Below are 13,775 nucleotides of genomic sequence, written 5' to 3' on the forward strand. Positions count from 1 at the left end.
TCATGAGAGCCAGTTTCATCATAGCACTTGATGGTTTTTGCAACTACACTTTAAGAAACATTCAGAGTTCTTGACATTTTCCGGATTGACTGACCTTCATTTCTTAAAGTAATGATGGACTGTTGTTTGTCTTTGCTTATTTGAGCTGTTCTTGACATAATATGGACTTAGTGTTTTACCAAATAGGGCTATCTTCTGTATACCACCACTACCTTGTCACAACACAACTGATTGGCTCAAACACATTAAGAAGGAAATAAATTCAACAAATTAACAAGGCACACCTGTTAATTGAAATGCATTCCAGATGACTACAGAATGAAGCTGGTTGATAGAATGCCAAGCGTGTGCAAAGATGTCATGAAGGCAAAGGGTGGCTACTTTGAAGAATCTCAAATACAAAATATATTTAGATTTGTTTAACACTTTTTTGGTTACTACATTATTCCATATGTATTATTTCATCATTTTAAATGTCTTCACTATTATTCTACAATGTAGAAAATAGTAAAAATAAAGAAAAAACCTGGAATGAGTAGGTGTCCAAACTTTTGACTCATACTGTAGGTACCATTGACTTACATTGGATTTCTGCTACAAATGCCAAAAAGTTAGCATTTAAAACAGTGGCCACCAAAAACCAAAGCATGACTTGCTGTCATACTTTGTCAATAGACTGCTTACAGGGTAAGGAAACCATTGTAATTTTGTAATTTGGGTGAAAAAAAAATAAATAAATGGGGGGGCTTCAAACTTTTCAACTAATAGCAGTTACTGCACAATCTAGTGGTCAGAAACGGGTAACATCAGGATGTAGAATGGGACATACAGCCAACAACTTCAATTACTAATTTCTCTGAACAGGGGGGGGGGTATGGGGGACGCATCACCAAAATCACTGAGAATACATTACATACAACAATACTTGAGCCGCAGCTCCCTACTACTTGTCAGACACAGATAACTGATACTATATACCTGTTGTTGGGGTGGGATTGGTGTAGGGGGTCCATGGGTGGCTTTTCACCATTCCTCTGGATTCCACATGTCTAAAACTCACTGTTAGAAGTTTGGTACAAGTACTATGTCAGGTACTATAATTATTGAATATTATATGAATCCTATCAATTTAAAATGGCCCATTTGGATGCAATCAATTAGCTTCGTTTGTCAGAGATCAAATTATATTTCAACAAAATAATGTTGCAGGAATGCTAATTTTATCTGTTTCTAATAAAACTATTTCAGAACAATCTGAGATGGTGGGTGTCAAATCCTCTTTCTTGTGCTTTTTGAAGTGGAAAGACCATGGCATATTTATGACATTTTCGCCTTACCCAGGCCTCCTTTAAGACTCCATAGTGTTCCATCTGTTGGTGTTACAAAGCAAACATTGGTGTCATATGAAGATTTACCACTTGCTCTGTAATATGATACGGCTTTCAGATAGGATTTATGGTATTTCACTTGTAAAACAAATTGGGCAATGTTTATATGACCTCCTTACAAACAGGCCCATTATTACCATACTTTATAACTCCCATGAGCATGCCGGCAACAAATGGTATTAGTGGAGTGCAGATGTGGGTGGACGTCTATTTTAATAAATCTATTGAGAATATACACCATCAAAAATAAATCCATTAATTTCTTTAGGAAATTCCCAAGAAACATTATAAGACTAATAAAATGTATTTTCAAAAGAATAGAATGGCACATTTTGAGTTGATGTTACTGATGATGTTACTGATGATGTTACTGATGATGTTACTGATGATGTTACTGATGATGTTACTGATGATGTTACTGATGATGTTACTGATGATGTTACTGATGATGTTACTGGTCTGTGCAGACTATATGGCTGCAGCATGGACTCAATAGTTATTTTGTTAATTAAACAGACAAGACACACTTAGGCTACCCCGATCACAGTCAACAAACTCATATTTCATACTAGGTTAAGAATATAATGAAATAACTCAAATACAAATTATATTTTTACCACACAACTTGCATCATGGCAACCGCTGTCATAAAAAAAAAGATATATTTTGAAGATAGAGCCCAAGGCATGACCATGCTTTTTTTGATCCACATTTCATATCTTTCTTACCTTCACTCTGCTTTGTTAGAGAGCAGGTGTAGGGTCTAACATTGAGAGTATCTTCATAATGATACTGACAGAAAATAATAGCAATCTATATTGAAGCACTGAAGTCTCGTTCATATTTCACAACCTCCGCAGGCTTGTGGAGTTCCCTAAACGTTTCTGATCAGTGATAGATGAGCAAACAAATAGATGAGCTACACCACTTCCACTTATTTGCCCCGCCATAGAATTAACAAAATATACTGACAGAGATTCAGTGAAACAAAATCCCATTGATTAAGACACGTCACAGGGTTTTGGTCAGGAGTAGGCCTCGGCTACTAAGTGACCGGAGTGAAGAGCAAAATAATACACTTGTTGAACTACATAACATGCTGGCAACATTTTCTGACCAATGCTAATAAATGAGCCAATGAGCTTGTGGAAGGCCAAAATGTAATAAATATGCCAACTTTGATAAATGATTTCACAATTATACTTTTAGATACAATTGTGTCAACAATTCTTCCTCCAAAGGACTATTCTACTGTTTACATTTCGTGAAAATCCCCCAAATCCTAGCCATTTTTTTGTCCTGGGTTTCATGAGGAATCACTCTCTACTCATATATTATATTGATTCCTTACTATTATTTCCACACACACAAAGTATCATATCATTAAGGCAACCGTCTCCATGATTTCAAATCACAATACACACCATGTGACTAATAAGGCTGTGGCAGTGGTGTCTCCAGTAGCCTATCACTATCAGTGTGTCAGCTGGGAAGGTATCTGAGATGCTTAAGATCATACAGATAGGTAAATGTCTATATTACAGGTAATTGTGACAACAAGGGTTCCTGGTGCCTACAAGCAGAGTATGTGAATAAAATCTTCCAGCATAGTAGCCTAACTCTAGATCATGACCCAACATCAGATTCAGCATGGCCCCCACTGGCCATTAAATCTAATTTTATTTGTCACATGCGCCAAATACAACAGGTGTAGACCTGACAGTGAAATGCCTTCTTACAAGCCAACAATGCAGTTAAGGAAATACCCCCCCCCCCCCCAAAAAAATGTAGACTATATACAGGGGGTACCTATACAGAGTCAATGTGCAGGGGCACCGGTGTCGAGGTAATATGTACATGTAGGTAGAGTTATTAAAGTGACTATGCATAGTAGCAGCAGCGTAGAAGGGGGGGGGGGGGGGGGGGTGCAAATAGTCTGGGTAGCCATTTAATTATCTGTTCAGGAGTCTTATGGCTTGGGGGTAGAAGCTGTTCAGGAGCCTCTTGGACCTAGACTTGACACTCCGGTACCGCCTTTCCTGTAGTCCACAATCATCTCATTTGTCTTGATCACGTTGAGGGAGAGGTTGTTGTCCTTGCACCACATGGTCAGGCCTCCTCCCTATAGGCTGTCATTGTCTGTGATCAGGCCTACCATTGTTGTGTCATCAGCAAACTTAATGATAGTGTTGGAGTCGTGCCTGGCCATGCAGTCATGAGTGAACAGGGAGTACAGGAGGGAACTGAGCACACACACTTGAGGGGCCCCCGTGTTGAGGATTGGCGTGGTGGATGTGTTGTTATCTACCCTTACCACCTGGGGGCGGCCCGTTAGGAAGTCCAGGATCCAGTTGCAGAGGGAGGTGTTTAGTCCCAGGGTCCTTAGCTTAGTGATGAGCTTTGAGGACACTATGGTGTTGAACGCTGAGCTGTAGTCAATTAATAGAATTCTCACATAGGTGTTCCTTTTGTCCAGGTGGGAAAGGGCAGTGTGGAGTACAATAGAGAATGCGTCATCTGTGGATCTGTTGGTGCAGTATGCAAATTGGAGTGGGTCTAGGGTTTCTGGGATAATGGTGTTGATGTGAGGAATGAACAGCCTTTCAAAGCATTTCATGGCTACAAATGTAAGTGCTACGGGTCGGTAGTCATTTAGGCAGGTTACCTTAGTGTTAGTGTTCCCACCACTAGTCTCTTGAAATATTTGGCCAGATTTAGTGGAAAATCAGAATTAGTTCAAAGAAAATAAAATGTGCAAACATTTTAGCCTCACGGTGTTTGTCACTGCCTTCCTCAAAATGAAAGGAAATAAGTAAATTCACAATAAATGTTGTCTAGGGAACAGAGGTAATTGCATTAGGCTACTGCACAGTGTGCATAATGTGAGTACACCCAACATACCCAAGTCTGACCAATTCCATGCTGACCATGATCAGTCTACTACATTTCAGTCTATACATGTGTAAAATTCTTATGTAGTAACACTGTAGGCCTACTCTGGTACCAGCATTGTTTTTGATAGGCTGTTACACTGTAGGCCTACTCTGGTACCAGCATTGTTTTTGATATGTTGTTACACTGTAGGCCTACTCTGGTAGCAGCATTGTTTTTGATATGTTGTTACACTGTAGGCCTACTCTGGTACCAGCATTGTTTTTGATATGTTGTTACACTGTAGGCCTACTCTGGTAGCAGCATTGTTTTTGATATGTTGTTACACTGTAGGGCTACTCTGGTACCAGCATTGTTTTTGATATGTTGTTACACTGTAGGCCTACTCTGGTAGCAGCATTGTTTTTGATATGTTGTTACACTGTAGGCCTACTCTGGTAGCAGCATTGTTTTTGATATGTTGTTACACTGTAGGCCTACTCTGGTAGCAGCATTGTTTTTGATATGTTGTTACACTGTAGGCCTACTCTGGTAGCAGCATTGTTTTTGATATGTTGTTACACTGTAGGCCTACTCTGGTAGCAGCATTGTTTTTGATATGTTGTTACACTGTAGGCCTACTCTGGTAGCAGCATTGTTTTTGATATGTTGTTACACTGTAGGCCTACTCTGGTAGCAGCATTGTTTTTGATATGTTGTTACACTGTAGGCCTACTCTGGTAGCAGCATTGTTTTTGATATGTTGTTACACTGTAGGCCTACTCTGGTAGCAGCATTGTTTTTGATATGTTGTTACACTGTAGGCCTACTCTGGTAGCAGCATTGTTTTTGATATGTTGTTACACTGTAGGCCTACTCTGGTACCAGCATTGTTTTTGATATGTTGTTACACTGTAGACCTACTCTGGTAGCAGCATTGTTTTTGATATGTTGTTACACTGTAGGCCTACTCTGGTAGCAGCATTGTTTTTGATATGTTGTTACACTGTAGGCCTACTCTGGTACCAGCATTGTTTTTGATATGTTGTTACACTGTAGGCCTACTCTGGTAGCAGCATTGTTTTTGATATGTTGTTACACTGTAGGCCTACTCTGGTAGCAGCATTGTTTTTGATATGTTGTTACACTGTAGGCCTACTCTGGTACCAGCATTGTTTTTGATATGTTGTTACACTGTAGGCCTACTCTGGTAGCAGCATTGTTTTTGATATGTTGTTACACTGTAGGCCTACTCTGGTAGCAGCATTGTTTTTGATATGTTGTTACACTGTAGGCCTACTCTGGTAGCAGCATTGTTTTTGATATGTTGTTACACTGTAGGCCTACTCTGGTACCAGCATTGTTTTTGATATGTTGTTACACTGTAGACCTACTCTGGTAGCAGCATTGTTTTTGATAGGTTGTTACACTGTAGGCCTACTCTGGTACCAGCATTGTTTTTGATAGGCTGTTACACTGTAGGCCTACTCTGGTACCAGCATTGTTTTTGATATGTTGTTACACTGTAGGCCTACTCTGGTACCAGCATTGTTTTTGATATGTTGTTACACTGTAGGCCTACTCTGGTAGCAGCATTGTTTTTGATATGTTGTTACACTGTAGGCCTACTCTGGTACCAGCATTGTTTTTGATATGTTGTTACACTGTAGGCCTACTCTGGTAGCAGCATTGTTTTTGATATGTTGTTACACTGTAGGCCTACTCTGGTACCAGCATTGTTTTTGATATGTTGTTACACTGTAGGCCTACTCTGGTAGCAGCATTGTTTTTGATATGTTGTTACACTGTAGGCCTACTCTGGTAGCAGCATTGTTTTTGATATGTTGTTACACTGTAGGCCTACTCTGGTAGCAGCATTGTTTTTGATATGTTGTTACACTGTAGGACTACTCTGGTAGCAGCATTGTTTTTGATATGTTGTTACACTGTAGGCCTACTCTGGTACCAGCATTGTTTTTGATATGTTGTTACACTGTAGGCCTACTCTGGTACCAGCATTGTTTTTGATATGTTGTTACACTGTAGGCCTACTCTGGTAGCAGCATTGTTTTTGATATGTTGTTACACTGTAGGCCTACTCTGGTAGCAGCATTGTTTTTGATATGTTGTTACACTGTAGGCCTACTCTGGTAGCAGCATTGTTTTTGATATGTTGTTACACTGTAGGCCTACTCTGGTACCAGCATTGTTTTTGATATGTTGTTACACTGTAGGCCTACTCTGGTAGCAGCATTGTTTTTGATATGTTGTTACACTGTAGGCCTACTCTGGTAGCAGCATTGTTTTTGATATGTTGTTACACTGTAGGCCTACTCTGGTAGCAGCATTGTTTTTGATATGTTGTTACACTGTAGGCCTACTCTGGTAGCAGCATTGTTTTTGATATGTTGTTACACTGTAGGCCTACTCTGGTAGCAGCATTGTTTTTGATATGTTGTTACACTGTAGGCCTACTCTGGTAGCAGCATTGTTTTTGATATGTTGTTACACTGTAGGGCTACTCTGGTACCAGCATTGTTTTTGATATGTTGTTACACTGTAGGCCTACTCTGGTAGCAGCATTGTTTTTGATATGTTGTTACACTGTAGGCCTACTCTGGTAGCAGCATTGTTTTTGATATGTTGTTACACTGTAGACCTACTCTGGTAGCAGCATTGTTTTTGATATGTTGTTACACTGTAGGCCTACTCTGGTAGCAGCATTGTTTTTGATATGTTGTTACACTGTAGGCCTACTCTGGTAGCAGCATTGTTTTTGATATGTTGTTACACTGTAGGCCTACTCTGGTAGCAGCATTGTTTTTGATATGTTGTTACACTGTAGACCTACTCTGGTAGCAGCATTGTTTTTGATATGTTGTTACACTGTAGACCTACTCTGGTAGCAGCATTGTTTTTGATATGTTGTTACACTGTAGGCCTACTCTGGTAGCAGCATTGTTTTTGATATGTTGTTACACTGTAGGCCTACTCTGGTAGCAGCATTGTTTTTGATATGTTGTTACACTGTAGGCCTACTCTGGTAGCAGCATTGTTTTTGATATGTTGTTACACTGTAGGCCTACTCTGGTAGCAGCATTGTTTTTGATATGTTGTTACACTGTAGGCCTACTCTGGTAGCAGCATTGTTTTTGATATGTTGTTACACTGTAGGCCTACTCTGGTAGCAGCATTGTTTTTGATATGTTGTTACACTGTAGACCTACTCTGGTAGCAGCATTGTTTTTGATATGTTGTTACACTGTAGGCCTACTCTGGTACCAGCATTGTTTTTGATAGGCTGTTACACTGTAGGCCTACTCTGGTACCAGCATTGTTTTTGATATGTTGTTACACTGTAGGCCTACTCTGGTACCAGCATTGTTTTTGATATGTTGTTACACTGTAGGCCTACTCTGGTAGCAGCATTGTTTTTGATATGTTGTTACACTGTAGGCCTACTCTGGTAGCAGCATTGTTTTTGATATGTTGTTACACTGTAGGCCTACTCTGGTAGCAGCATTGTTTTTGATATGTTGTTACACTGTAGGCCTACTCTGGTAGCAGCATTGTTTTTGATATGTTGTTACACTGTAGGCCTACTCTGGTAGCAGCATTGTTTTTGATATGTTGTTACACTGTAGGCCTACTCTGGTAGCAGCATTGTTTTTGATATGTTGTTACACTGTAGGCCTACTCTGGTAGCAGCATTGTTTTTGATATGTTGTTACACTGTAGGACTACTCTGGTACCAGCATTGTTTTTGATATGTTGTTACACTGTAGACCTACTCTGGTAGCAGCATTGTTTTTGATATGTTGTTACACTGTAGGCCTACTCTGGTAGCAGCATTGTTTTTGATATGTTGTTACACTGTAGGCCTACTCTGGTACCAGCATTGTTTTTGATATGTTGTTACACTGTAGGCCTACTCTGGTAGCAGCATTGTTTTTGATATGTTGTTACACTGTAGGCCTACTCTGGTAGCAGCATTGTTTTTGATATGTTGTTACACTGTAGGCCTACTCTGGTAGCAGCATTGTTTTTGATATGTTGTTACACTGTAGGCCTACTCTGGTACCAGCATTGTTTTTGATATGTTGTTACACTGTAGGCCTACTCTGGTAGCAGCATTGTTTTTGATATGTTGTTACACTGTAGGCCTACACTGGTAGCAGCATTGTTTTTGATATGTTGTTACACTGTAGGCCTACTCTGGTAGCAGCATTGTTTTGATATGTTGTTACACTGTAGGCCTACTCTGGTAGCAGCATTGTTTTTGATATGTTGTTACACTGTAGGCCTACTCTGGTAGCAGCATTGTTTTTGATATGTTGTTACACTGTAGGCCTACTCTGGTAGCAGCATTGTTTTTGATATGTTGTTACACTGTAGGCCTACTCTGGTAGCAGCATTGTTTTTGATATGTTGTTACACTGTAGGCCTACTCTGGTAGCAGCATTGTTTTTGATATGTTGTTACACTGTAGGCCTACTCTGGTACCAGCATTGTTTTTGATATGTTGTTACACTGTAGACCTACTCTGGTAGCAGCATTGTTTTTGATATGTTGTTACACTGTAGGCCTACTCTGGTACCAGCATTGTTTTTGATAGGCTGTTACACTGTAGGCCTACTCTGGTACCAGCATTGTTTTTGATATGTTGTTACACTGTAGGCCTACTCTGGTACCAGCATTGTTTTTGATATGTTGTTACACTGTAGGCCTACTCTGGTAGCAGCATTGTTTTTGATATGTTGTTACACTGTAGGCCTACTCTGGTACCAGCATTGTTTTTGATATGTTGTTACACTGTAGGCCTACTCTGGTACCAGCATTGTTTTTGATAGGCTGTTACACTGTAGGCCTACTCTGGTACCAGCATTGTTTTTGATATGTTCTTACACTGTAGGCCTACTCTGGTACCAGCATTGTTTTTGATATGTTGTTACACTGTAGGCCTACTCTGGTAGCAGCATTGTTTTTGATATGTTGTTACACTGTAGGCCTACTCTGGTAGCAGCATTGTTTTTGATATGTTGTTACACTGTAGGCCTACTCTGGTACCAGCATTGTTTTTGATATGTTGTTACACTGTAGGCCTACTCTGGTAGCAGCATTGTTTTTGATATGTTGTTACACTGTAGGCCTACTCTGGTAGCAGCATTGTTTTTGATATGTTGTTACACTGTAGGCCTACTCTGGTAGCAGCATTGTTTTTGATATGTTGTTACACTGTAGGCCTACTCTGGTACCAGCATTGTTTTTGATATGTTGTTACACTGTAGGCCTACTCTGGTACCAGCATTGTTTTTGATATGCTGTTACACTGTAGCCCTACTCTGGTACCAGCATTGTTTTTGATATGTTGTTACACTGTAGGCCTACTCTGGTACCAGCATTGTTTTTGATATGTTGTTACACTGTAGGCCTACTCTGGTACCAGCATTGTTTTTGATATGCTGTTACACTGTAGGCCTACTCTGGTACTAGCATTGTTTTTGATATGTTGTTACACTGTAGGCCTACTCTGGTACCAGCATTGTTTTTGATATGCTGTTACACTGTAGCCCTACTCTGGTACCAGCATTGTTTTTGATATGTTGTTACACTGTAGGCCTACTCTGGTACCAGCATTGTTTTTGATATGTTGTTACACTGTAGGCCTACTCTGGTAGCAGCATTGTTTTTGATATGCTGTTACACTGTAGGCCTACTCTGGTAGCAGCATTGTTTTTGATATGTTGTTACACTGTAGGCCTACTCTGGTAGCAGCATTGTTTTTGATATGTTGTTACACTGTAGGCCTACTCTGGTAGCAGCATTGTTTTTGATATGTTGTTACACTGTAGCCCTACTCTGGTAGCAGCATTGTTTTTGATATGTTGTTACACTGTAGGCCTACTCTGGTAGCAGCATTGTTTTTGATATGTTGTTACACAGTAATAGCAGGTGTTAGGCCCACGTTATTGAAACAATATGCTATAGGCAAAAAAATATAATTGCCAACACTGTAGCCTAGGTTACAAATTATATAGTAACTGAAGCAGAGGGAGCTTGGGGACTGAAAAAGTTATGCACTGCACTTTCGCTGCAATAACTTAAACGGAGAAGTGCACTATTTTACAACTTGATGGTAGATGGTACCAAAACCTGAAAATAGTCTATGGGCCAGGAGCAAAGGCAATCCATGGTTCAGTTCCTTAAACATCCATTACAAAGTTCAGCTAACTTTTGCCACCGCTAGCTAAAAATAAATGGAAGATAGATAGTCCTCTGTAGCTCAGTTGGTAGAGCATGGATAGGGGAATATGAGACAGTGGAAACCAAGAAAGTGGGTTCCACACCAGGACCACCCATATGAAAAAGGGGGGGGGGGTTGCTTTGGATAAAAGCATCTGCTAAATGTCATGTTGTAATGTCCAAAACAACTGAAATCAACTCCATATTTGGTTTGATGTTTCTTAAGTCCGATGCAGACTTTCTCAATTTCTAATCATTTCTGAGTAACAATGAAGTACCCTCCTGTGATTGTTTTCCATTAAAATGGTCAAACATTTGACTTGAACTATACTGAGCTCTGCTGTGCTGTAATGTACTATACTGAGCTCTGCTGTGCTGTAATGTACTATACTAAGCTCTACTGTGCTGTAATGTACTATACTGAGCTCTATTGTGCTGTAATGTACTATACTGAGCTCTACTGTGCTGTAATGTACTATACTGAGTTCTACTGTGCTGTAATGTACTATACTGAGCTCTACTGTGCTGTAATGTACTATACTGAGCTCTACTGTGCTGTAATGTACTATACTGAGCTCTACTGTGCTGTAATGTACTATATTGAGCTCTACTGTGCTGTAATGTACTATACTGAGCTCTGCTGTGCTGTGATGTAATGTACTATACTGAGCTCTACTGTGCCTATTTAGGATAGGCACCTATTTAGGATACATCACCATGAAGAGAATGAAATTTATATCCATAATTATGCATTTCTGTGTAGTACAGATCAGGGACCCATGAAGCACATTCTGTTACCGCTGTTACTTGGTATAAATCCACTTCCCTTACTGTAGTTTAATAACCAAAATATTATTTTTTCCAAACTCAAGGTGTCATGTCATAGCTAGCACCTTATTCTTTCTGCAGACATCTTTGAATCTTAATTCAAAGCAGATATTTAAGGTTTTCGATAATCTGGTAATTTAACAAACGAAGGGGGATTTTACCGAAAAACTTTGCAAATGCAAATTTATTTCAGTAAATGTGTCTTGTAAAATGTTCAGTGAAAATGGTTCAAAGTAGTTATTGTGCATTGAGCTGTATGGTTTGTTAAACTTTAAAATAATTGGTTTTTGTTTGGCATACATTTTAAGTGAAAAATCGGAGTCTCATTCCGGTACCATGGAATTGCCCAGTTGTGACAAGCCTGCACACATTTCAATGGTGTCTGCAGTGCTCAGTGAATGTTTGAGAAAATTCTCTGTTTTCAGTTATATGAAATGGTGCCAATATTGTACTTTATGATCATATTTGACAGTTATAAGAAAGGTGAAATCTTATAGTAAGTTGTTTATCATTTTATTGTTACTGTATTTAGAACGCATTTGTCATTTCAAGCCCTATTGCCCCACTTTTGTTGAATAGGGGAATCATGATTTTTCATAATATATGTACTATGTACTTGAGCTTGTGTCTTCAAAAGTGAGTACACCTCAGCAATGTGTAAACTACTTTTTACCAGAAAGGTGAGTTCCTGACTAGACCTTTCTAAAAAATTATGCAACATTGCCAGTTATTATTTATGGCCATGAAAAATAGTTACATCTATTTAGGCAGAAATCTAAATATTGCCCTATCAAAAACATAACGATAGACTAGTTCGTCCTGGCCCATAGACTACTTTCAGGGTGAGTCAAACATCAAGTTAAAAAAAAATCATTTTTAAATAAAAAGTTAACTTCTCCTTTAAATGTGACGTTGAGGCACGCCATCAATTTCCTGTTTGATTTCAACTGTCTTGGCCCCGTTGTTGCTTAATGGTTCTCTCCGCGGATCTGATGTGAGAACACTCACGCAACCTCAATAATCATGCCGCAAAAAACTCGGTAAATACGGAATGAGGATAACGAGGCAGAGGACTTTCAGTTGTATAGGCCGAACGAAGTAAATAACAAAACAAATATGTCGTCAGAAGCCGCAATAACAGTGTCCCAAGGCGCAGCTACAGCGCGTGAAGTGACTTCAAAGTTATGATCCACATATCGATTTAAAATAAACCATTTAGGCTACATAAATAATGGTTTTCATGATGAAAATGAATAGTCAAAGGAAGCCTGATGTTGAAAAATAACTCATTTTATAATGCCTATTAATTAACCATTTAAATAGTGGATTGGATCGCATGCCCGATGACAGACTGTGGGATTTGAATTTGTCTTCATTCGAATCTATGGAATGTTGTTACAGGCAGTAGAATTTGGTATTGTACGGTTCTAGTGTTCTCCGGCAGATCTAACTGCTTACATAGTAATATCGCTGTTCCACTGAAAAAAATAATAATCGCCATTCAAAGTGACTTAAACAGTATATAGTCAAGTAAACATGTGTTTAATACTTACATTGTCGAATAATGATCCGACATTTGCAGTGACAAGTAGGACGTCAGTGTACATTTCCATGATAACGATCGAATTCCAGAAATAGTCCGCGGGAAGAACTCCGTTAGACGCGATGGCAAAATCCTCTGCGTGTGTTACAAACAGCTTACTGATACGGTGCTGTATTGTATATGTCGCTGAATAAGTCGGTCGTATAATTCATCTTGATCATTTATTTCTGCTGTTTTTAACTTGCCCGCTTTTGGTTGATGGCGGGAGTCGTCTGTCGTCTTAACTCCTGCTCAAAGATAGACTTATCTTCCATGTCTGCTGAGAAATAGAAATCCTGTCCTGCTATCCATCTTCGCTGTAATTGGATTTATACCTGCTGCCTGCGCCAGAACAGTTCCTTCTGCCCCGCGCGACCAGATCAAGCAGTTGTTATCAATGTTGTGTCATGAACTTCGGAGCTCCGCCCACGGCACCCAGTTATTAAAGACACATTCCAACTATTTCTGAAAAACAATATCCCAGGTGTAAATACAGTAATGTACACCCACTATGGTAAAACTATGTGTTTTGAGCACGTGTTTCTTTAGGCACAAGTGCAAACTTCATGGAGTAGTAGGCCATTCAAGGAGTTGTTGGTCTGACGGGGCCCTCTGAGTCTCATATCATCCGTCTCCCGCTTGCTTGCATGAACTGATGGGTTAGATGACATATATCACAACGATGTGCACGCTTCAATGCGGCAGAAGTTCGTGAGTTGTAATTCTGGATGGCCAGATAGCTACCAACAATGACAAGAAACTGCCATGTGAGGAATCGTAAGTGACCTCGTTTCAGCTAGTTATTGATACCATGTCTTCTTGACTGATTTCATGTCAATGCTAATTTGGCACAAATGCATTTG

The 13,775-nt window shown here is 39.6% G+C and overlaps 1 protein-coding gene across 1 annotated transcript in view; it reads right to left on the reverse strand.

The window, feature by feature from the left end:
- LOC124036301 (inositol polyphosphate-5-phosphatase A-like) overlaps positions 1 to 13,335 on the reverse strand; it is a 44,433-nt gene extending 31,098 nt beyond the window's left edge. Inside the window, exon 1 of the mRNA XM_046350707.1 lies at positions 12,884 to 13,335. Coding sequence (XP_046206663.1) covers positions 12,884 to 12,943 — 60 coding nt within the window. The 5' untranslated portion in view covers positions 12,944 to 13,335. The remainder of the gene's footprint in view (positions 1 to 12,883) is intronic.
- Between the last annotated feature and the right edge of the window lie 440 nt (positions 13,336 to 13,775).

This window comes from Oncorhynchus gorbuscha, linkage group LG05 (genome assembly GCF_021184085.1).
Source record: "Oncorhynchus gorbuscha isolate QuinsamMale2020 ecotype Even-year linkage group LG05, OgorEven_v1.0, whole genome shotgun sequence".
NCBI lineage: Eukaryota > Metazoa > Chordata > Actinopteri > Salmoniformes > Salmonidae > Oncorhynchus > Oncorhynchus gorbuscha.